The following is a 22,560-nucleotide window of genomic DNA, read 5'->3' on the forward strand; positions in this document are numbered from 1 at the left end:
GAACAAGTCATCAACTCATGATGAACACATAATGAACATGTGATGAACATGTAATGGACACATGATGACCATGTAATGAACATGTGATGAACACTTGATGAACACATGATGAACATGTGATGAACATGTGATGAACACATGATGAACGCAGAATGAACACATGATGAGCATGTGATGAACATGTGACAAACACAAGATGAACATGTGATGAACACGTCATGAACACATGATGAACCCATGATGAGCACATGAACATGTGATGAACCAAGAACACATGATGAATACATGGTGAACATGTGATGAGTACATGATGAACACATGATGAACACGTGAGCATCATGATGAATACTTGATGAACACATGATGACCATGTGATGAACATGTGATGAATACGTGATGAACACATGATGACCATGTGAACATGTGGTGAACATGTGATTAACATGTCATGAACATTTGATGAACACATGATGAACACATGATGACCATGTGAACATGTGGTGAACATGTGATTAACACGTCATGAACATTTGATGAACACATGATGAACATATGAGGAACATATGAATACATGATGAACACATGATGACCATGTGAACATGTGGTGAACATGTGATTAACATGTCATGAACATTTGATGAACACATGATGAACACATGATGACCATGTGAACATGTGATTAACACGTCATGAACATTTGATGAACATATGAGGAACATATGAATACGTGATGAACACATGATGACCATGTGAACATGTGGTGAACATGTGATTAACATGTCATGAACATTTGATGAACACATGATGAACACATGATGACCATGTGAACATGTGGTGAACATGTGATTAACACGTCATGAACATTTGATGAACACATGATGAACATATGAGGAACATATGAATACGTGATGAACACATGATGACCATGTGAACATGTGGTGAACATGTGATTAACATGTCATGAACATTTGATGAACACATGATGAACACATGATGACCATGTGAACATGTGATTAACACGTCATGAACATTTGATGAACATATGAGGAACATATGAATACGTGATGAACACATGATGACCATGTGAACATGTGGTGAACATGTGATTAACATGTCATGAACATTTGATGAACACATGATGAACACATGATGACCATGTGAACATGTGGTGAACATGTGATTAACACGTCATGAACATTTGATGAACACATGATGAACATATGAGGAACATATGAATACGTGATGAACACATAATGACCATGTGAACATGTGGTGAACATGTGATTAACATGTCATGAACATTTGATGAACACATGATGAACACATGATGACCATGTGAACATGTGATTAACACGTCATGAACATTTGATGAACATATGAGGAACATGAATACGTGATGAACACATGATGGCCATGTGAACATGTGGTGAACATGTGATTAACATGTCATGAACATTTGATGAACACATGATGAACACATGATGAACACATGATGACCATGTGAACATGTGGTGAACATGTGATTAACACGTCATGAACATTTGATGAACACATGATGAACATATGAGGAACATATGAATACGTGATGAACACATGATGACCATGTGAACATGTGGTGAACATGTGATTAACATGTCATGAACATTTGATGACCACATGATGAACATATGAGGAACATATGAACATGTGATGAACACATGATGACCATGTGAACATGTGGTGAACATGTGATGAACAGTTGATGAACACATGATGAACAGGTGATGAAGACATGATGATGATGAGTGACAGCTGTCCCTACTGTGCCTGCAGAGATCATCTATAGTTGGGTGTTCAACCACTTCCCGTCCCTGGTGGCGGAGGACAGCCGGCGCTTGGTGTCTCAGGTGACAGGGAACTTGTACGTGTCCAAGGTCCAGCCCTCCGACGTGGGCAGCTACATCTGCCTGCTCAAGAACACGCTCACCAACGCCCGCGTCCTCAGCCCGCCCACGCCGCTCACCCTCAGAACTGACGGTAAGATGTTTCTGCGTTGTCACATGACTACAAGTTGTCAACACAGTGGGATGTCCTTTAAATCTTCTCCGAGCCTGCTCAGTGGCCTAGTGGTTAGAGTGTCCGCCCTCAGACGAGAAGGTCGTGAGTTCAAACCCCAGCTGAGTCATACCAAAGACTATAAAATGGGAGCTGTTACCTCCCTGCTTGGCACTCAGCATCAAGGGTTGGAATTGGGGGTTAAATCACCAAAATGATTCCCGAGCGCGGCCACCACTGCTGCTCACTGCTCCTCTCACCTCCCAGGGGGTGAACAAGGGTGATGGGTCAAATGCAGAGGGTAATTTCACCACACCTAGTGTGTGTGTGACTATCATTGGTACTTTAACTTTTTAACTTTAAAAACACAGCACTCCTGTCGTATAGAGGATCTTTGATGCTTTTGTGCTGGTTTGAGACATCACTCCTGCTGTATAGATGCCGCCATTTTCGTCTTCAGCGGGTCCTCCCACGACGCCGCCATCCTTGACTTCAGCGGATCCTCCCACGACGCCGCCATCCTTGACTTCAGCGGATCCTTTCATGATGCCGCCATCTTTGTCTTTAGAGTGTCCTCCCATAACACCACCATCTTCGTCTTCAGCGGGTCCTCCCACGACACCGCCATCCTTGACTTCAGCGGATCCTCCCACGACGCCGCCATCCTTGACTTCAGCGGATCCTCCCATGACGCCGCCATCCTTGACTTCAGCGGATCCTTTCATGATGCCGCCATCTTTGTCTTTAGAGTGTCCTCCCATAACACCACCATCTTCGTCTTCAGCGGATCCTCCCACGACACCGCCATCCTTGACTTCAGCGGATCCTCCCATGATGCCGTCATCTTTGTCTACAGCGGGTCCTCCCACGACGCCGCCATCCTTGACTTCAGCGGGTCCTCCCACGACACCCTCCCACGACACCGCCATCCTTGACTTCAACGGATCCTCCCATGATGCCGTCATCTTTGTCTTCGGCGGGTCCTCCCACGACGCCGCCATCTTTGTCTTCAGCGGGTCCTCCCACGACACCGCCATCTTTGTCTTCAGCGGGTCCTCCCACGACACCGCCATCTTTGTCTTCAGCGGGTCCTCCCACGACACCGCAATCTTTGTCTTCAGCGGGTCCTCCCACGACACCGCCATCTTTGTCTTCAGCGGGTCCTCCCACGACACCGCCATCTTTGTCTTCAGCTGGTCCTCCCATAATGCCACCATCTTTGTCTTCAGCGGGTCCTCCCACGACGCCGCCATCTTTGTCTTCAGCGGGTCCTCCCACGACACCGCCATCTTTGTCTTCAGCGGGTCCTCCCACGACACCGCCATCTTTGTCTTCAGCTGGTCCTCCCATAATGCCACCATCTTTGTCTTCAGCGGGTCCTCCCACGACGCCGCCATCTTTGTCTTCAGCGGGTCCTCCCACGACACCGCCATCTTTGTCTTCAGCGGGTCCTCCCACGACACCGCCATCTTTGTCTTCAGCTGGTCCTCCCATAACGCCACCATCTTTGTCTTCAGCGGGTCCTCCCACGACGCCGCCATCTTTGTCTTCAGCGGGTCCTCCCACGACACCGCCATCTTTGTCTTCAGCGGGTCCTCCCACGACACCGCCATCTTTGTCTTCAGCTGGTCCTCCCATAATGCCACCATCTTTGTCTTCAGCGGGTCCTCCCACGACGCCGCCATCTTTGTCTTCAGCGGGTCCTCCCACGACACCGCCATCTTTGTCTTCAGCGGGTCCTCCCACGACACCGCCATCTTTGTCTTCAGCTGGTCCTCCCATAATGCCACCATCTTTGTCTTCAGCGGGTCCTCCCACGACGCCGCCATCTTTGTCTTCAGCGGGTCCTCCCACGACACCGCCATCTTTGTCTTCAGCGGGTCCTCCCACGACACCGCCATCTTTGTTTTCAGCTGGTCCTCCCATAATGCCACCATCTTTGTCTTCAGCGGGTCCTCCCACGACGCCGCCATCTTTGTCTTCAGCGGGTCCTCCCACGACACCGCCATCTTTGTCTTCAGCGGGTCCTCCCACAACGCCAACATCTTTGTCTTCAGCGGGTCCTCCCATAATGCCACCATCTTTGTCTTCAGCGGGTCCTCCCACAACACCAACATCTTTGTCTTCAGCGGGTCCTCCCACAACGCCAACATCTTTGTCTTCAGCGGGTCCTCCCATAATGCCACCATCTTTTTCTTCAGCGGGTCCTCCCACAACGCCAACATCTTTGTCTTCAGCGGGTCCTCCCACAACGCCACCATCTTTGTCTTCAGCGGGTCCTCCCACAACGCCAACATCTTTGTCTTCAGCGGGTCCTCCCACAACGCCAACATCTTTGTCTTCAGCGGGTCCTCCCACAACGCCAACATCTTTGTCTTCAGCGGGTCCTCCCATAATGCCACCATCTTTTTCTTCAGCGGGTCCTCCCACAACGCCAACATCTTTGTCTTCAGCGGGTCCTCCCACAACGCCACCATCTTTGTCTTCAGCGGGTCCTCCCACAACGCCAACATCTTTGTCTTCAGCGGGTCCTCCCACAACGCCAACATCTTTGTCTTCAGCGGGTCCTCCCACAACGCCAACATCTTTGTCTTCAGCGGGTCCTCCCACAACGCCAACATCTTTGTCTTCAGCGGGTCCTCCCATAATGCCACCATCTTTGTCTTCAGCGGGTCCTCCCACAACGCCAACATCTTTGTCTTCAGTGGGTCCTACCATAACGCTACCATCCTCATCTTCAGCGGGTCCTCCCATGATGCCGCCATCATCAGCTCAAGCATCATCGTCACATACTGTACTACACACTACCACACACCACTACGACATACTACTACACACTACTACACACTACCACACACAACCACGACACACTACCACACACTACTACACACTACCACACACCAATACGACATACTACTACACACTACTACACACTACCACACACAACCACGACACACTACCACACACTACTACACACTACCACACACCAATACGACATACTACTACACACTACCACACACCACTACCACACACTACTACACACTACTACACACTAAACAGTGGTCCTCCTCGTGTCCATGAAGTCCAAAGCTGCTTCCTCTGAGTGTGTAGTGTTTTTTTGTGAGTTAACACAATCAAAGTTGTGTACTTCTTCACTACTGCAGCGAGTGAGACGAGATGAACGTTGAGATAAATAATCTTCTCCTCCTCCAGGAGTGATGGGAGAATACGAGCCCAAACTGGAAGTCACCTTCCCCTCATCCCTGTCAGCTGCCAAGGGTGTGACCGTCACCCTGGAGTGTTTCGCCCTGGGCAAGTAAGTCAACAAAGTTATTATAAGTCAACACACTTGTAATAAGTCAACAAATGTATTATAAGTCAACAAAGTTATTATAAGTCAACAAATATATTATAAGTCAACAAACTTGTAATAAGTCAACAAAGTTATTAGAAGTCAACACACTTGTAATAAGTCAACAAATTTATTATAAGTCAACAAAGTTATTATAAGTCAACAAATATATTATAAGTCAACAAACTTGTAATAAGTCAACAAAGTTACTATAAGTCAACAAACTTGTAATAAGTCAACAAATATATTATAAGTCAACAAACTTGTAATAAGTCAACAAATATATTATAAGTCAACAAACTTGTAATAAGTCAACAAAGTTACTACAAGTCAACAAAGTTATTATAAGTCAACAAATATATTATAAGTCAACAAAGATATTATAAGTCAACAAACTTGTAATAAGTCAACAAATGTATTATAAGTCAACAAAGATATTATATGTCAACAAAGATATTATAAGTCAACAAACTTGTAATAAGTCAACAAAGTTATTATAAGTCAACAAAGTTATTATAAGTCAACAAAGATATTATAAGTCAACAAACTTGTAATAAGTCAACAAATTTATTATAAGTCAACAAAGTTATTATAAGTCAACAAACTTGTAATAAGTCAACAAAGATATTATAAGTCAACAAAGTTACTACAAGTCAACAAAGTTATTATAAGTCAACAAATATATTATAAGTCAACAAAGATATTATAAGTCAACAAACTTGTAATAAGTCAACAAATGTATTATAAGTCAACAAAGATATTATATGTCAACAAAGATATTATAAGTCAACAAACTTGTAATAAGTCAACAAAGTTATTATAAGTCAACAAAGTTATTATAAGTCAACAAAGATATTATAAGTCAACAAACTTGTAATAAGTCAACAAATTTATTATAAGTCAACAAAGTTATTATAAGTCAACAAACTTGTAATAAGTCAACAAAGATATTATAAGTCAACAAAGTTATTATAAGTCAACACACTTGTAATAAGTCAACAAAGTTATTATAAGTCAACAAAGTTATTAAAAGTCAACAAACTTGTAATAAGTCAACAAAGTTATTATAAGTCAACAAAGTTATTATAAGTCAACACACTTGTAATAAGTCAACAAAGTTATTATAAGTCAACAAAGTTATTATAAGTCAACACACTTGTAATAAGTCAACACAGATATTATAAATTTAACAAACTTGTAATAAGTCAACAAAGATATATTAGTAAACAAATGTATTAGAAGTAAACAAACTTGTAATAAGTCAACAAAGATATTACAAGTAAACAAACTTGTAATAACTAAACAAAAATATTAGAAGTAAACAAACTTGTAATAAGTCAACAAATGTATTATAAGTAAACAAAGATATTATAAGTCAACAGAGATATTATAAGTCAACAAACTTGTAATAAGTCAACAAAGTTATTATAAGTCAACAAAGTTATTATAAGTCAACAAAGATATTATAAGTCAACAAACTTGTAATAAGTCAACAAATGTATTATAAGTCAACAAAGTTATTATAAGTCAACAAACTTGTAATAAGTCAACAAAGATATTATAAGTCAACAAAGTTATTATAAGTCAACACACTTGTAATAAGTCAACAAAGTTATTATAAGTCAACAAAGTTATTATAAGTCAACAAACTTGTAATAAGTCAACAAAGATATTAGAAGTCAACACACTTGTAATAAGTCAACAAAGTTATTATAAGTCAACAAATATATTATAAGTCAACAAACTTGTAATAAGTCAACAAATATATCAGAAGTCAACACACTTGTAATAAGTCAACAAAGTTATTATAAGTCAACAAAGTTATTATAAGTCAACAAACTTGTAATAAGTCAACAAAGTTATTATAAGTCAACAAAGTTATTATAAGTCAACAAACTTGTAAAAAGTCAACAAAGTTATTATAAGTCAACAAAGTTATTATAAGTCAACACACTTGTAATAAGTCAACACAGATATTATAAATTTAACAAACTTGTAATAAGTCAACAAAGATATATTAGTAAACAAATGTATTAGAAGTAAACAAACTTGTAATAAGTCAACAAAGATATTACAAGTAAACAAACTTGTAATAACTAAACAAAAATATTAGAAGTAAACAAATATATATATATATATATATATATATACATATATACATATATATATATATATATATATATATATATATGTATATATATAGGGCAGCACGGTGGTTCAGGGGTTAATGCATGTGCCTCACAATACAAAGGTCCTGAGTAGTCCTGAGTTCAATCCCGGGCTCGGGATCTTTCTGTGTGGAGTTTGCATGTTCTCCCCGTGACTGTGTGGGTTCCCTCCGGGTATTCCGGCTTCCTCCCACCTCCAAAGACATGCACCTGGGGATAGGCCCCTCCCACCTCCAAAGACATGCACCTGGGGATAGGCCCCTCCCACCTCCAAAGACATGCACCTGGGGATAGGCCCCTCCCACCTCCAAAGACATGCACCTGGGGATAGGTTGATTGGCAACACTAAATGTTGTGAATGTGAGTGTGAATGTTGTCTGTCTATCTGTGTTGGCCCTGTGATGAGGTAGCGACTTGTCCCGGGTGTACGCCGCCTTCCGCCCGAATGCAGCTGAGATAGGCTCCAGCACCCTCCGCGCCCCCGAAAGGGACAAGCAGCAGAAAATGGATGGATGGATGGATACAGTATATATATATATATATATTTCTGTATATATAATGACTGTTATTATTGATGTGTGTCCTTGGTGACAGTCCAGTTCCAACCATTACGTGGAGGAAACTGAATGGCAACATTCCCAAGAAGGCCAGACTTCGCAAGTCTCAGGCACTTCTGGAGATTCCTGACATCCAGCTGGAGGACTCGGGGACCTACGAGTGCAAAGCTGACAATCCTCGAGGAGGAGTCACCTTCAAAGGACTTCTACAGGTCTACGGTGAGTCTGGTGGTCCTGGTGCAGGACTCTGTGGGGGGTCTAGTGGTCCTGGTGCAGGACTCAGTGGGGGGTCTAGTGGTCCTGGTGCAGGACTCAGTGGGGGGTCTAGTGGTCCTGGTGCAGGACTCAGTGGGGGGTCTAGTGGTCGTGGTGCAGGATTCAGTGGGGGGTCTAGTGGTCCTGATGCAGGACTCTTGCTCTAAATGTTCACCAAAGAAAATAGAACTAAAAATATGATTTGTATTTCTTGTGGGAACAAAACAAGTTGAGGAAAAGACAAGCCTCAATAAGGAAATTTTGATCACCATGGCAACAAGTCATCGTTCGTCTCTTCCACACCAACATTTATTTTCTGACCTTCACTTTCACTTTAGTACAAGACATTCTGAGCAGCGCATGAAAATCACAACTAATAATCATGTTTTACTCTTGCAGAGTCTTAACTATTGTATGTTACACACCCATAATGGTTGTAAGTACACCTCTGCATAATACTGTACTCTAATTGACTTTAAAGACAAGGATGAAAGAAAAAGGTGGACTTACCTTTCAGGTTTGAAATAAGGTGTGTTCTGAAGGCAGGTGTCAAAGTGGGCTATGCAGCAACATTTATCACACCACATAATAATACTAATCATAATGATAATAAAGACAAAAATAATAATGATAATAATATTAATAAATATATTAACAATAATGATTCGATTAATAATAATAACAATGATGATAATGATCATAATAATACTCATGATAATTATACTAATACTACTACTAATAATAATAAAGATAATAATAATAATAGTGAAAATTATTTTAGTAATAATAATACAATAATAATAGTATTACTAATAATAACAACAATAATAGTATATTAATAACAATATTAATATTATTATTATTGATAATAACATTATCAATACTAATAATAATTAAGGTAATAATAAAATTATATAAACAGATTATATAATAAATATATTAATACAAAATATAAAGACAATAATAAAAATGATATTAATAATAATATTATAAGAGATAATAATAATAATAATAAATATAATCAATCAATCAATCAATCAATCAATCAATCAATCAATCAATCAAAGTTTACTTAAATAGCCCTTAATCACGAATGTCTCTAAGGGCTGCTTTTATTAATAATAAGAGAAAGTATGTTAATGATAATAATAATACTAGTGACAATTATATTAATACTAATAATAATCATGAAGATAATAATAATAGTGATCATTATTTTTATAATAATAATATATAAAAAGTATTATTAATAATAATAAGAACACTTATGATATTATATTATTAATAATAATGATAATAATTGTAATAATGATGATAATAATAATGATAATAAAGATAGAGATAATATAATACAGATATTAATAATAAAGATAATGTAGTAGTAATATTGATATTAATAATGATGATAATGGGGACGGCGTGGCGCGGTTGGGAGAGTGGCTGTGCCAGCAACCTAATGGTTCCTGGTTCGATCCCCACCTTCTACCAACCTCGTCACGTCCGTTGTGTCCTTGAGCAAGACACTTCACCCTTGCTCCTGATGGCTGCTGGTTAGCGCCATGCATGGCAGCATCAGTGTGTGAATGTGTGTGTGAATGGGTGAATGTGGAAATAGTGTCAAAGTGCTTTGAGTACCTTGAAGGTAGAAAAGCGCTATACAAGTATAACCCATTTACCATTTATAATGATAATAATATTATTAATAATAATAATGATACAATTATTAATATTAGTATTATTATTAAAAATTATATTGATAATATTAATAATCGTAATAATAATTATATTAGTTATAATACTATTAATAATGATTTTAAAAATGATATTATTAATAATAGTAATAATAATAATGATAATATTAGTAATAGTAATAATAATGATGATGAAATTATTAATAGTAATAATATTATTGGTATTAATAAAAGTATTAATAATGATATTAGTCATGATAATAATATTAATATTAAAAATGAAATTATTAATAATAATTTTAGTCATTGTATTGATCAATCATAATATTAAAAATGATAATAATAATAATATTATTAAAAATGATAATAATAATAATAATATTAGTCATGATAATGATGTTAATAATGTTTTTAAAAAATGCTATGATTAATAATAATAATGATATTAGTCATGATAATGATATCAATAATGATTTTAAAAATTATATAATTAATAATAATAATAATGATATTAGTCATGATAATGATATGAATAATGATTTTAAAAATGATATAATTAATAATAATAATGATATTAGTCTTGATAATGATAGATATTGTGTGTTGCAGCGTCACCAGAGTGGGTGAAGAAGATGGAGGACAGGCGGGTGGACAGTGGAGAGACTCTGCAGTGGGAGTGCAAGGCCACAGGGAGACCCAGGCCCACATATCGCTGGTTACGTAACGCTTTACCTTTGACGTCGCAGGTACGACGCCCTCACCTGGTCTTCTTTGCTCAAAGGCATCATGGCTGTGGTCTGTTCCAGGGTCGAATAGAGGTGGTGAACGGCCAGCTGACCATCCACCAAGTGCAGCCTGCAGACTCAGGAGTGTACCAGTGTGTGGTGGAGAACACCCACGCTGCACTCTACGCCAACGCTGCACTCACCGTTTTAGGTAGGGAGGTCATCACTTCATCACACAACTGTGTTGTATCACATGGTCAGTTCCAGGGTCTAACATTTTAGGTAAGAAGGTCATCACTTCATCACACAACTATGTTGTATCACAAAATCCTTTTCAACTTATATTCAATTGAATAGACTGCAAAGACAAGATATTTCATGTTCACACTGAGAAACTTTGTTATTTTTGTGCAAATTATCATGAACTTAGAATTTAATGGCAGCAACACATTGCAAAAAAGTTGTCAGAGGGGCATTTTTACCACTGTGTTACATGGCCTTTCCTTTTAACAACACTCAGTAAAGGTTTGGGAACTGAGGAGACACATTTTTGAAGTGGAATTCTTTCCCATTCTTGCTTGATGTACAGCTTAAGTTGTTCAACAGTCCGGGGGTCTCTGTTGTGGTATTTTACCTTCATAATGCACCACACATTTTCAATGGGAGACAGGTCTGGACTACAGGCAGGCCAGTCTAGTACCCGCACTCTTTTACTATGAAACCACGCTGTTGTAACATGTGGCTTGGCATTGTCTTGCTGAAATAAGCAGGGGCGTCCATGGTAACGTTGCTTGGATGGCAACATATGTTGCTCCAAAAGCTGTATGTACCTTTCAGCATTAATGGTGCCTTCACCGATGTGTAAGTTACCCATGTCTTGGCCACTAATACACCCCCATACCATCACACATGCTGCCTTTTACACTTTGCACCTAGAACAATCCGGATGGTTCTTTTCCTCTTTGGTCCGGAGGACACGACGTCCACAGTTTCCAAAAACAATTTGAAATGTGGACTCGTCAGACCACAGAACACTTTTCCACTTTGCATCAGTCCATCTTAGATGAGCTCGGGCCCAGCGAATCGTTTCTGGGTGTTGTTGATAAATGGCTTTGGCTTTGCATAGTAGAGTTTTAACTTGCACTTACAGATGTAGCGAGCGACTGTAGTTACTGACAGTGGCTTTCTAGAGTGTTCCTGAGCCCATGTGGTGATATCCTTTACACACTGATGTTGCTTTTTGTTGCAGTACCGCCTGAGGGATCCAAGGTGTGTAATATCATGGCTTTACGTGCAGTGATTTCTCCAGATTCTCTGAACCTTTTGATTATATTACAGAGCGTAGATGGTGAAATCCCTAAATTCCTTGTTGAGAAATGTTGTTCTTAAACAATTTGCTCAGGCATTTGTTGACAAAGTGGTGACCCTCGCCCCGTCCTTGTTTGTGAATGGCTGAGCATTTCATGGAAGCTGCTTTTATACCCAATCATGGCACCCACCTGTTCCCAATTAGCCTGTTCACCTGTGGGATGTTCCAAATAAGTCTTTGATGAGCATTCCTCAACTTTCTCACTCTTTTTTGCCACTTGTGCCAGCTTTTTTGAAACATGTTGCATGCATCAAATTCCAAATGAGCTAATATTTGCAAAAAATACCAAAGTTTCTCAGTGTGAACATGAAATATCTTGTCTTTGCAGTCTATTCAATTGAATATAAGTTGAAAAGGATTTGTTGTATTCTCTTTTTATTTAGCATTTACACAACGTGACAACTTCACTGCTTTTGGGCTTTGTAGTTCCTGTGGTGTCACATATAAGATGTGAAGATGCAATGAGAAGACATGATGTTTGTAATGCAGGAGGTGCTGCTGTGTGATTGATGATCAATATGAAGGAGGGAAGTGTGATTGAAGATCAATATGAAGCATAGAAATGTGATTGATGATCAATAAGAATGTAGAAGAGAAGGACACAGTGTAGTTAGAACAATGTCAGCCATGATGTTTGCTAATAGAAGGCCACAAAGGTTCCTAATGGACCAATAAGGACACACTTAGAAGACACATCAACATTCAGAGAGGGACTCCGACAGCTGTTTGTCGGACGCTCACAAACGCACCACGATGCCTTCATGAGCCTCACTCACCCTGCAGCTGCATTCATTCTGTCCTCTGATGATGTTCTCCTTGACTCACAGCTGCTGACACCCAGTCCCCTTCAGGGTCCCCTCTAGACGTCCCCTTCAGGGTCCCCTCTGGACGTCCCCTTCAGGGTCCCCTCTAGACGTCCCCTTCAGAGTCTCCTGGGACACTTTGATTGGCAGTCAGCAGAGCCTATTTCCAAGGACACTCTGTGACATTTGCAGAATCTCTGGCCCCGTTCTCCACTTTTCTATATGTATTCTGACACTATTACTTCATTCATAACCAGTGCAATAATCACCCCTTCTCTCGACAGATATTAATAACTATAAAGACAATCGCTCCTCCCACCAGTTATTAATAATAGCTGCCACTTTTCATAAGAAACATATTCACACATTGACGTGTGATACTATAAAAGCAATTACTCCTCCATCAGTTATTAATAATAACTGCCACTTTGCATACAAGCATATGCACACATAAATGTGTCATATTATAAAGGCGATCACTCTTCCCACCAGTTATCAATGATAACTGCTACTTAATATTGTAATATCAATTGAACCAAAAAGACTCCAAGTGTTCCAGAAACTTCAAGCCCAACATAGACTTGTGTATGCACACATGTCCTGTGATTATTTATACTATTGCTCTTGCCAGTTACTAATGATAAGCACCGCTGTCCCATATGAAGCACAATGACATCATACTCATGTCACATTTGTCTGATGGCTCCTCTCGCCAGTTTGCACTTTACATGATATCGCTTGAACTCGTCACACTGTAAATTGTCCACCACTTCAAAGCCCAATGATGATGTCATGGAGATGATGTCACTGTCATGGTGATGATGTCATGGAGATGATGACATGGTGATGATGCCATGGGGATGATGTCACAGTCATGGTGGAGATGCCATGGTGAGGATGCCATGGTGATGATGTCATGGTGATGATGTCACTGTCGTGGTGATGATGTCACTATCATGGTGAAGATGTCATGGTGATGATGTCACTGTTATGGTGATGATGTCACTGTCATGGTGATAATGTCATGTTGATGATATGATGTATGATGTCACTGTCATGGTGATGATGCCATGGTGATGATGTCACTATCATCGTGATGATGTCATGGTGATGATGTCACTGTCATGTTATCATGTCATGGTGATGATGTCATGACGTAAAGTAAAAGTAGGTATGATAGTCACACACACACTAGGTGTGGTGAAATTTGTCCTCAGCATTTGATCCCTCCCCTTGTTTACCCCCTGGGAGGTGAGGGGAGCAGTGAGCAGCAGCTGGAATCATTTTTGGTGATTTAACCCCCAATTCCAACCCTTGATGCTGAGTGCCAAGCAGGGAGGTAATGGCTCCCATTTTTATAGTCTTTGGTATGACTCGGCCGGGGTTTGAACTCACGACCTACTCTAACCACTAGGCCACTAAGTAGGTTACTGTCATGGTGGTGATGTCATGGAGATGATGTCATAATGTATGATGTCATGGTGATGATGTTACTGCCATGGCAATGATGATGATGTCACTGACATGGTGATGATGGCATGGTGATGATGCCACTATCATGGCAATGATGGCATGGTGACGATGTCATGGTGTATGATGTCATGGTGATGATGTCACTGTCATGGTGATGATGTCATTGTCATGGTGATGTCATGATGTATGATGTCACTGTCATGGTGGTGATGTCATGACATATGATGTCACTGTCATGGTGGTGGTGTCATGGTGATGATGTCACTCTCATGGTGATCACGTCATGGTGATGATGTCACTATCATGGTGATGATGTCATGACGTATGATGTCACTACCATGGTGATGATGTCCTGTGATATGTCATGATGTATGATGTCACTATCATGGCGATGATGTCATGGTGATGATGTCACTATTATGGTGATGATGATGTCATGTGATGATGATGTCATAGTGCTGATGACACTCTCATGGTACTGATGTCATGTAATGATGTCACTATCATGGTGATGATTTCACTATCATGGTGATGCTGTCACTATCATGGTGATGATGTCACTCTCATGTTTGTAATGTCATGGTGATGATGTCATGGTGATGATGTCACTGTCATGGTGATGATGTCACTGTCATGGTGATGATGTCATTGTCATGGTGATGTCATGATGTATGATGTCACTGTCATGGTGGTGATGTCATGACATATGATGTCACTGTCATGGTGGTGGTGTCATGGTGATGATGTCACTCTCATGGTGATCACGTCATGGTGATGATGTCACTATCATGGTGATGATGTCATGACGTATGATGTCACTACCATGGTGATGATGTCCTGTGATGATATGTCATGATGTATGATGTCACTATCATGGCGATGATGTCATGGTGATGATGTCACTATTATGGTGATGATGATATCATGTGATGATGATGTCATAGTGATGATGACACTCTCATGGTACTGATGTCATGTGATGATGTCACTATCATGGTGATGATTTCACTATCATGGTGATGCTGTCACTATCATGGTGATGATGTCATGGTGATGATGTCACTCTCATGTTTGTAATGTCATGGGGATGATGTCACTCATGGTGATGATGTCATGGTGATGATGTCACTCTCATGGTGATGATGTCAAGGTGATGATGTCACTATCATGGTGATGATGTCATGGTGTGATGCCACTCTCATGGTGAGGATGTCACTCTCATGGTGATGATGATATGGTGATGATGTCACTATCCAAGTGATGATGTCATGGTGATATTGTCTCTATCAAGGTGATGATGTCATTATCATGGCAATGATGTATAATGAATGAATAATTCAAATAGAATAGAAAGTACTTTATTGATCCCTGGGGGAAATTCAGCACCACAATAGACAATAATAATAATAAATAATATAATATAATATATATATAATATATGAATAATATAAATATATTCTACATATACTCTACATTTAAGTGCAGTCAAGGAACATATGCATTATACAGTCTGATGGCTGTCGGTATGAAGGACCTCCTGTGTGGTTCCGTGTTGCATTCTGGGAGTCTGAGCCTTCCACCGAACGTGCTCATTCTCCCCGCAAGGTCCGAGTGTAGTGGGTGGGAGGTGTTGTCCATAATGTGTTGTCCATAATGTGAGTGTAGTGGGTGGGAGGTGTTGTCCATTATGTGAGTGTAGTGGGTGGGAGGTGTTGTCCATAATGTGAGTGTAGTGGGTGGGAGGTGTTGTCCATAATGTGAGTGTAGTATGGTGGGAGGTGTTGTCCATAATGTGAGTGTAGTGGGTGGGAGGTGTTGTCCATTATGTGAGTGTAGTGGGTGGGAGGTGTTGTCCATAATGTGAGTGTAGTGGGTGGGAGGTGTTGTCCATAATGTGTTGTCCATAATGTGAGTGTAGTGGGTGGGAGGTGTTGTCCATTATGTGAGTGTAGTGGGTGGGAGGTGTTGTCCATAATGTGAGTGTAGTGGGTGGGAGGTGTTGTCCATAATGTGAGTGTAGTGGGTGGGAGGTGTTGTCCATAATGTGAGTGTAGTATGGTGGGAGGTGTTGTCCATAATGTGAGTGTAGTGGGTGGGAGGTGTTGTCCATAATGTGAGTGTAGTGGGTGGGAGGTGTTGTCCATTATGTGAGTGTAGTGGGTGGGAGGTGTTGTCCATAATGTGAGTGTAGTGGGTGGGAGGTGTTGTCCATAATGTGAGTGTAGTGGGTGGGAGGTGTTGTCCATTATGTGAGTGTAGTGGGTGGGAGGTGTTGTCCATTATGTGAGTGTAGTGGGTGGGAGGTGTTGTCCATAATGTGAGTGTAGTGGGTGGGAGGTGTTGTCCATAATGTGAGTGTAGTGGGTGGGAGGTGTTGTCCATTATGTGAGTGTAGTGGGTGGGAGGTGTTGTCCATAATGTGAGTGTAGTGGGTGGGAGGTGTTGTCCATTATGTGAGTGTAGTGGGTGGGAGGTGTTGTCCATAATGTGAGTGTAGTGGGTGGGAGGTGTTGTCCATTATGTGAGTGTAGTGGGTGGGAGGTGTTGTCCATAATGTGAGTGTAGTGGGTGGGAGGTGTTGTCCATTATGTGAGTGTAGTGGGTGGGAGGTGTTGTCCATAATGTGAGTGTAGTGGGTGGGAGGTGTTGTCCATAATGTGAGTGTAGTGGGTGGGAGGTGTTGTCCATTATGTGAGTGTAGTGGGTGGGAGGTGTTGTCCATAATGTGAGTGTAGTGGGTGGGAGGTGTTGTCCATAATGTGAGTGTAGTGGGTGGGAGGTGTTGTCCATCATGTGAGTGTAGTGGGTGGGAGGTGTTGTCCATAATGTGAGTGTAGTGGGTGGGAGGTGTTGTCCATTATGTGAGTGTAGTGGGTGGGAGGTGTTGTCCATAATGTGAGTGTAGTGGGTGGGAGGTGTTGTCCATAATGTGAGTGTAGTGGGTGGGAGGTGTTGTCCATTATGTGAGTGTAGTGGGTGGGAGGTGTTGTCCATAATGTGAGTGTAGTGGGTGGGAGGTGTTGTCCATCATGTGAGTGTAGTGGGTGGGAGGTGTTGTCCATCATGTGAGTGTAGTGGGTGGGAGGTGTTGTCCATCATGTGAGTGTAGTGGGTGGGAGGTGTTGTCCATCATGTGAGTGTAGTGGGTGGGACGTGTTGTCCATCATGTGAGTGTAGTGGGTGGGAGGTGTTGTCCATAATGTGAGTGTAGTGGGTGGGAGGTGTTGTCCATAATGTGAGTGTAGTGGGTGGGAGGTGTTGTCCATCATGTGAGTGTAGTGGGTGGGAGGTGTTGTCCATAATGTGAGTGTAGTGGGTGGGAGGTGTTGTCCATTATGTGAGTGTAGTGGGTGGGAGGTGTTGTCCATTATGTGAGTGTAGTGGGTGGGAGGTGTTGTCCATAATGTGAGTGTAGTGGGTGGGAGGTGTTGTCCATAATGTGAGTGTAGTGGGTGGGAGGTGTTGTCCATTATGTGAGTGTAGTGGGTGGGAGGTGTTGTCCATAATGTGAGTGTAGTGGGTGGGAGGTGTTGTCCATTATGTGAGTGTAGTGGGTGGGAGGTGTTGTCCATAATGTGAGTGTAGTGGGTGGGAGGTGTTGTCCATTATGTGAGTGTAGTGGGTGGGAGGTGTTGTCCATAATGTGAGTGTAGTGGGTGGGAGGTGTTGTCCATTATGTGAGTGTAGTGGGTGGGAGGTGTTGTCCATAATGTGAGTGTAGTGGGTGGGAGGTGTTGTCCATTATGTGAGTGTAGTGGGTGGGAGGTGTTGTCCATAATGTGAGTGTAGTGGGTGGGAGGTGTTGTCCATAATGTGAGTGTAGTGGGTGGGAGGTGTTGTCCATCATGTGAGTGTAGTGGGTGGGAGGTGTTGTCCATAATGTGAGTGTAGTGGGTGGGAGGTGTTGTCCATTATGTGAGTGTAGTGGGTGGGAGGTGTTGTCCATAATGTGAGTGTAGTGGGTGGGAGGTGTTGTCCATAATGTGAGTGTAGTGGGTGGGAGGTGTTGTCCATTATGTGAGTGTAGTGGGTGGGAGGTGTTGTCCATAATGTGAGTGTAGTGGGTGGGAGGTGTTGTCCATCATGTGAGTGTAGTGGGTGGGAGGTGTTGTCCATCATGTGAGTGTAGTGGGTGGGAGGTGTTGTCCATCATGTGAGTGTAGTGGGTGGGAGGTGTTGTCCATCATGTGAGTGTAGTGGGTGGGACGTGTTGTCCATCATGTGAGTGTAGTGGGTGGGAGGTGTTGTCCATAATGTGAGTGTAGTGGGTGGGAGGTGTTGTCCATCATGTGAGTGTAGTGGGTGGGAGGTGTTGTCCATTATGTGAGTGTAGTGGGTGGGAGGTGTTGTCCATAATGTGAGTGTAGTGGGTGGGAGGTGTTGTCCATAATGTGAGTGTAGTGGGTGGGAGGTGTTGTCCATAATGTGAGTGTAGTGGGTGGGAGGTGTTGTCCATAATGTGAGTGTAGTGGGTGGGAGGTGTTGTCCATAGTGTGAGTGTAGTGGGTGGGAGGTGTTGTCCATAATGTGAGTGTAGTGGGTGGGAGGTGTTGTCCATAGTGTGAGTGTAGTGGGTGGGAGGTGTTGTCCATAATGTGAGTGTAGTGGGTGGGAGGTGTTGTCCATAGTGTGAGTGTAGTGGGTGGGAGGTGTTGTCCATAATGTGAGTGTAGTGGGTGGGAGGTGTAGGAGTTTTGCTAGACTTCTCCTCAGTGACACCACCACCAGAGAGTCTAGCTCCACTCCCACCACGTTACTGGCCTTCTCTAGCAACTTGTCCAGTGTGTTTGCGTCCCTGGCTCTCAGCCCGCTGCCCCAGCAGGCCATGGCGTACAAGAAGGCGTAGAACATCTTCAACATCTCATTATAAATGTCATATATAAATAATCCTTGCTGACAAAGCCTGGCAGCCCCGACATGAATTAGATTTTATTGATCTGCTGCCACTTTAAACTGCTTTAGTTCACGTTTGATTTGATCTTTGTGCACCGGAATCTCAGCAACGTCAACAATTTGGTGATGAAGATGTATTTTACAAGGAAAGATGCTAATGTAGGTCAAGAGATGCTAAGCATCACAACACATCTTCTCTTCATGTTATGAGCGAACTACTTGGTGTCATTAATGAAGTCAGCATCATTCTTCAGTTCCAGTCTCAATCTATGTTCTTTCTACAAGTCAGCATCATTCTTCAGTTCCAGTCTAAATCTATGTTCTTTCTACAAGTCAGCATCATTCTTCAGTTCCAGTCTAAATCTATTTTTTGTACAAGTCAGTATCATTCTTCAGTTCCAGTCTCAATCTGTTTTTTCTAAAAGTCAGTATCATTCTTCAGTTCCAGTCTCAATCTGTTTTTTGTACAAGTCAGCATCATTCTTCAGTTCCAGTCTCAATCTATGTTCTTTCTACAAGTCAGCATCATTCTTCAGTTCCAGTCTCAATAAAACACAAGCATGTTTTGCTAGCACACATGATGATGCATCAATGCTAAAGCAATCCTCTCGTCACTCTCTCAGCATCACCGCCCGTCTTCTTGGCCAACGCCGTGCGAGTCATGGCCACACTTGGCAAGGACGTGTCCATGGAGTGCAAAGCGCGGGCGTCGCCCAGAGCCAGGATGACGTGGCAGCGAGGAGAGCGCAGGATCCAGCCCAGCAGAAGGTGACAATGAAGTGTTCTCTCTCAGTATTACTACAATTTTAAAGCGATGACCTTTTGATATTTCACAATAAAAGTACCTCACTGACTGATTTAATACAGTCAAGCTACTTTATTTTATTCAAATGCTTTCAAACGACCAAATAATCATTTAAAAATGACTAATTAATTGTGAGTCGTTTTTAAAGATCTTTTATCATCATTTTTATACCATCAACATGGAACTGGACCTTTTGTTCATTCTGACGCTTTTCTCAACCACACACACACACACACACACACACACACACACACACGCACACACACACACACACACACACACACACACACACACACACACACACACATTTCATTTCATTTTTCATTTATTTATTTATTTCAGGCAATGACATAAAAAAGTACAAAGTTGACAACACATAATAATATAAATTAATATAGTGCAAAATGTAATGTATAGCAGTGGTCCCCAACCACCGTGCCGTGGCCCGGTACCAGTCCGCGGACCGATTGGTACCGGGCCGCGCAAGAAATTAAAAAAAAAAAAAAAAAAAAATTTTAAATACTTTTAAAAAAAAAAAAAAAAAAAAAAAAATTAAATCAACATAAAAACACTATATATACATATTGTGTATGTGTATGTCAATATAGATCAATACAGTCTGCAGGTATACAGTCCGTAAGCACACATGATTGATGAAAAAAAAAAAAAAAATCCCCCCCACGCCCCCCCCCGGGCGTGGGACAAATTTTCAAGCGACAAAAAGGTTGGGGACCACTGATGTATAGTATGTAATGCATGATTGTCCAGTTTTGCCTGAACGCGAGTGGGAAGAAAATAACTTAACACACACACACACACACACACACACACACACACACACATTGTTGTATTTGTTACCTTCTTGAGACCTCTGAAAAATTTCTACCTCTTTAGGACTACCCTTTCTAGATATATAAAGATATAATGTTATATAGATATAACATTAATAATATATACATATGCAAATATTTAAAAAAAACTTTTTGTGAAAAATGACTTGGAATTTTAAAAGAAAAAGGTCACAATTTCACAAGAAAAACGTAGAATTTTGGCAGTATTATAATAAAAGTCGTAATTTTACTCAAAGCAAGTCAAGGTTTTACAAGAAAAACGGATCAATTGTGCAATATTATGATACAAGTTGGAATTTTACTCAGTAACAGTCGCAAATTTACAAGTAAAGCTTAAAATTTGGGCAATTTTACGAAAAGAGTTGTAACTTTACTCGACAAAAGTCCCAATTTTATAAGAAAACCTGGCAATAATATAATAATCTGAATTTTACTTGGCAAAATGAGGACAAATGTCGACATTTTACTCAAAAAATGTCACTGTTTTACAAGAACAACAACAAAAATTGGCAATATTGTGATACAAGTCTGAATTTTGTATGACAAATGTCACCATTTTGCATTAAAAAGTAATAATTTTACATTAAAAAGTAATACATTTGCGAGAAAACATTGCAATATCACAGAAACAGGAAGAATAAGAGAAATTGTTCCCAATTTTATGAGAAAAAAGTCGACACATTGTGAGAAAAAGACGCTTTTACTTAATTTTTGTAATTGGTTTTTAATCACTTCAAGTTATTACAGTATGTCTCTATATACATATTTATTTATTTATTTTAATCAATTTTGGCCAAAGGGGGCGCGTTTTAATTTCTTACATACACTTGTTATATGTTGACCAGAGGGGGAGCACTTAAAATGTTTACACACACTTGTTATTTCATATGTTGACCAGAGGGGGAGCACTTAAAATGTTTACACACACTTGTTATTTCATATGTTGACCAGAGGGGGAGCACTTAAAATGTTTACACACACTTGTTATTTCATATGTTGACCAAAGGGGGAGCACTTAAAATGTTTACACACACTTGTTATTTCATATGTTGACCAAAGGGGGAGAACTTAGAATGTTTACACACACTTGTTATTTCATATGTTCACCAGAGGGGGAGCACTTAAAATGGTTACACACACTTGTTATTTCATATGTTGACCATAGGGGGAGCAATTAAAATGTTTACACACACTTGTTATTTCATATGTTGACCAGAAGGGGAGCACTTAAAATGTTTACACACACTTGTTATTTCATATGTTGACCAGAGGGGGAGCACTTAAAATGTTTACACACACTTGTTATTTCATATGTTGACCAGAGGGGGAGCACTTAAAATGTTTACACACACTTGTTATTTCATATGTTGACCAGAGGGGGAGAACTTAGAATGTTTACACACACTTGTTATTTCATATGTTGACCAGAGGGGGAGCAATAAAATGTTTACACACACTTGTTATTTCATATGTTGACCAGAGGGGGAGCACTTAAAATGTTTACACACACTTGTTATTTCATATGTAGACCAGAGGGGGAGCACTTAAAATGTTTACACACACTTGTTATTTCATATGTTGACC

At 40.8% G+C, this 22,560-nt stretch overlaps 1 protein-coding gene across 5 annotated transcripts in view; it reads left to right on the forward strand.

Moving 5' to 3' along the window:
* Positions 1 to 22,560, forward strand: part of cntn5 (contactin 5) — a 207,765-nt gene that overhangs the window by 85,474 nt on the left and 99,731 nt on the right. For all 5 annotated transcript variants that reach the window (XM_062060955.1, XM_062060950.1, XM_062060952.1 and 2 more), the window contains 6 exons: positions 1,813 to 2,016; positions 5,248 to 5,350; positions 8,149 to 8,330; positions 10,667 to 10,803; positions 10,864 to 10,993; positions 19,944 to 20,088. In XM_062060955.1, the coding sequence (XP_061916939.1) occupies positions 1,813 to 2,016; positions 5,248 to 5,350; positions 8,149 to 8,330; positions 10,667 to 10,803; positions 10,864 to 10,993; positions 19,944 to 20,088 (901 nt within the window). The remainder of the gene's footprint in view (positions 1 to 1,812; positions 2,017 to 5,247; positions 5,351 to 8,148; positions 8,331 to 10,666; positions 10,804 to 10,863; positions 10,994 to 19,943; positions 20,089 to 22,560) is intronic.

The sequence above is a fragment of the Entelurus aequoreus genome, linkage group LG10 (assembly GCF_033978785.1).
Source record: "Entelurus aequoreus isolate RoL-2023_Sb linkage group LG10, RoL_Eaeq_v1.1, whole genome shotgun sequence".
NCBI lineage: Eukaryota > Metazoa > Chordata > Actinopteri > Syngnathiformes > Syngnathidae > Entelurus > Entelurus aequoreus.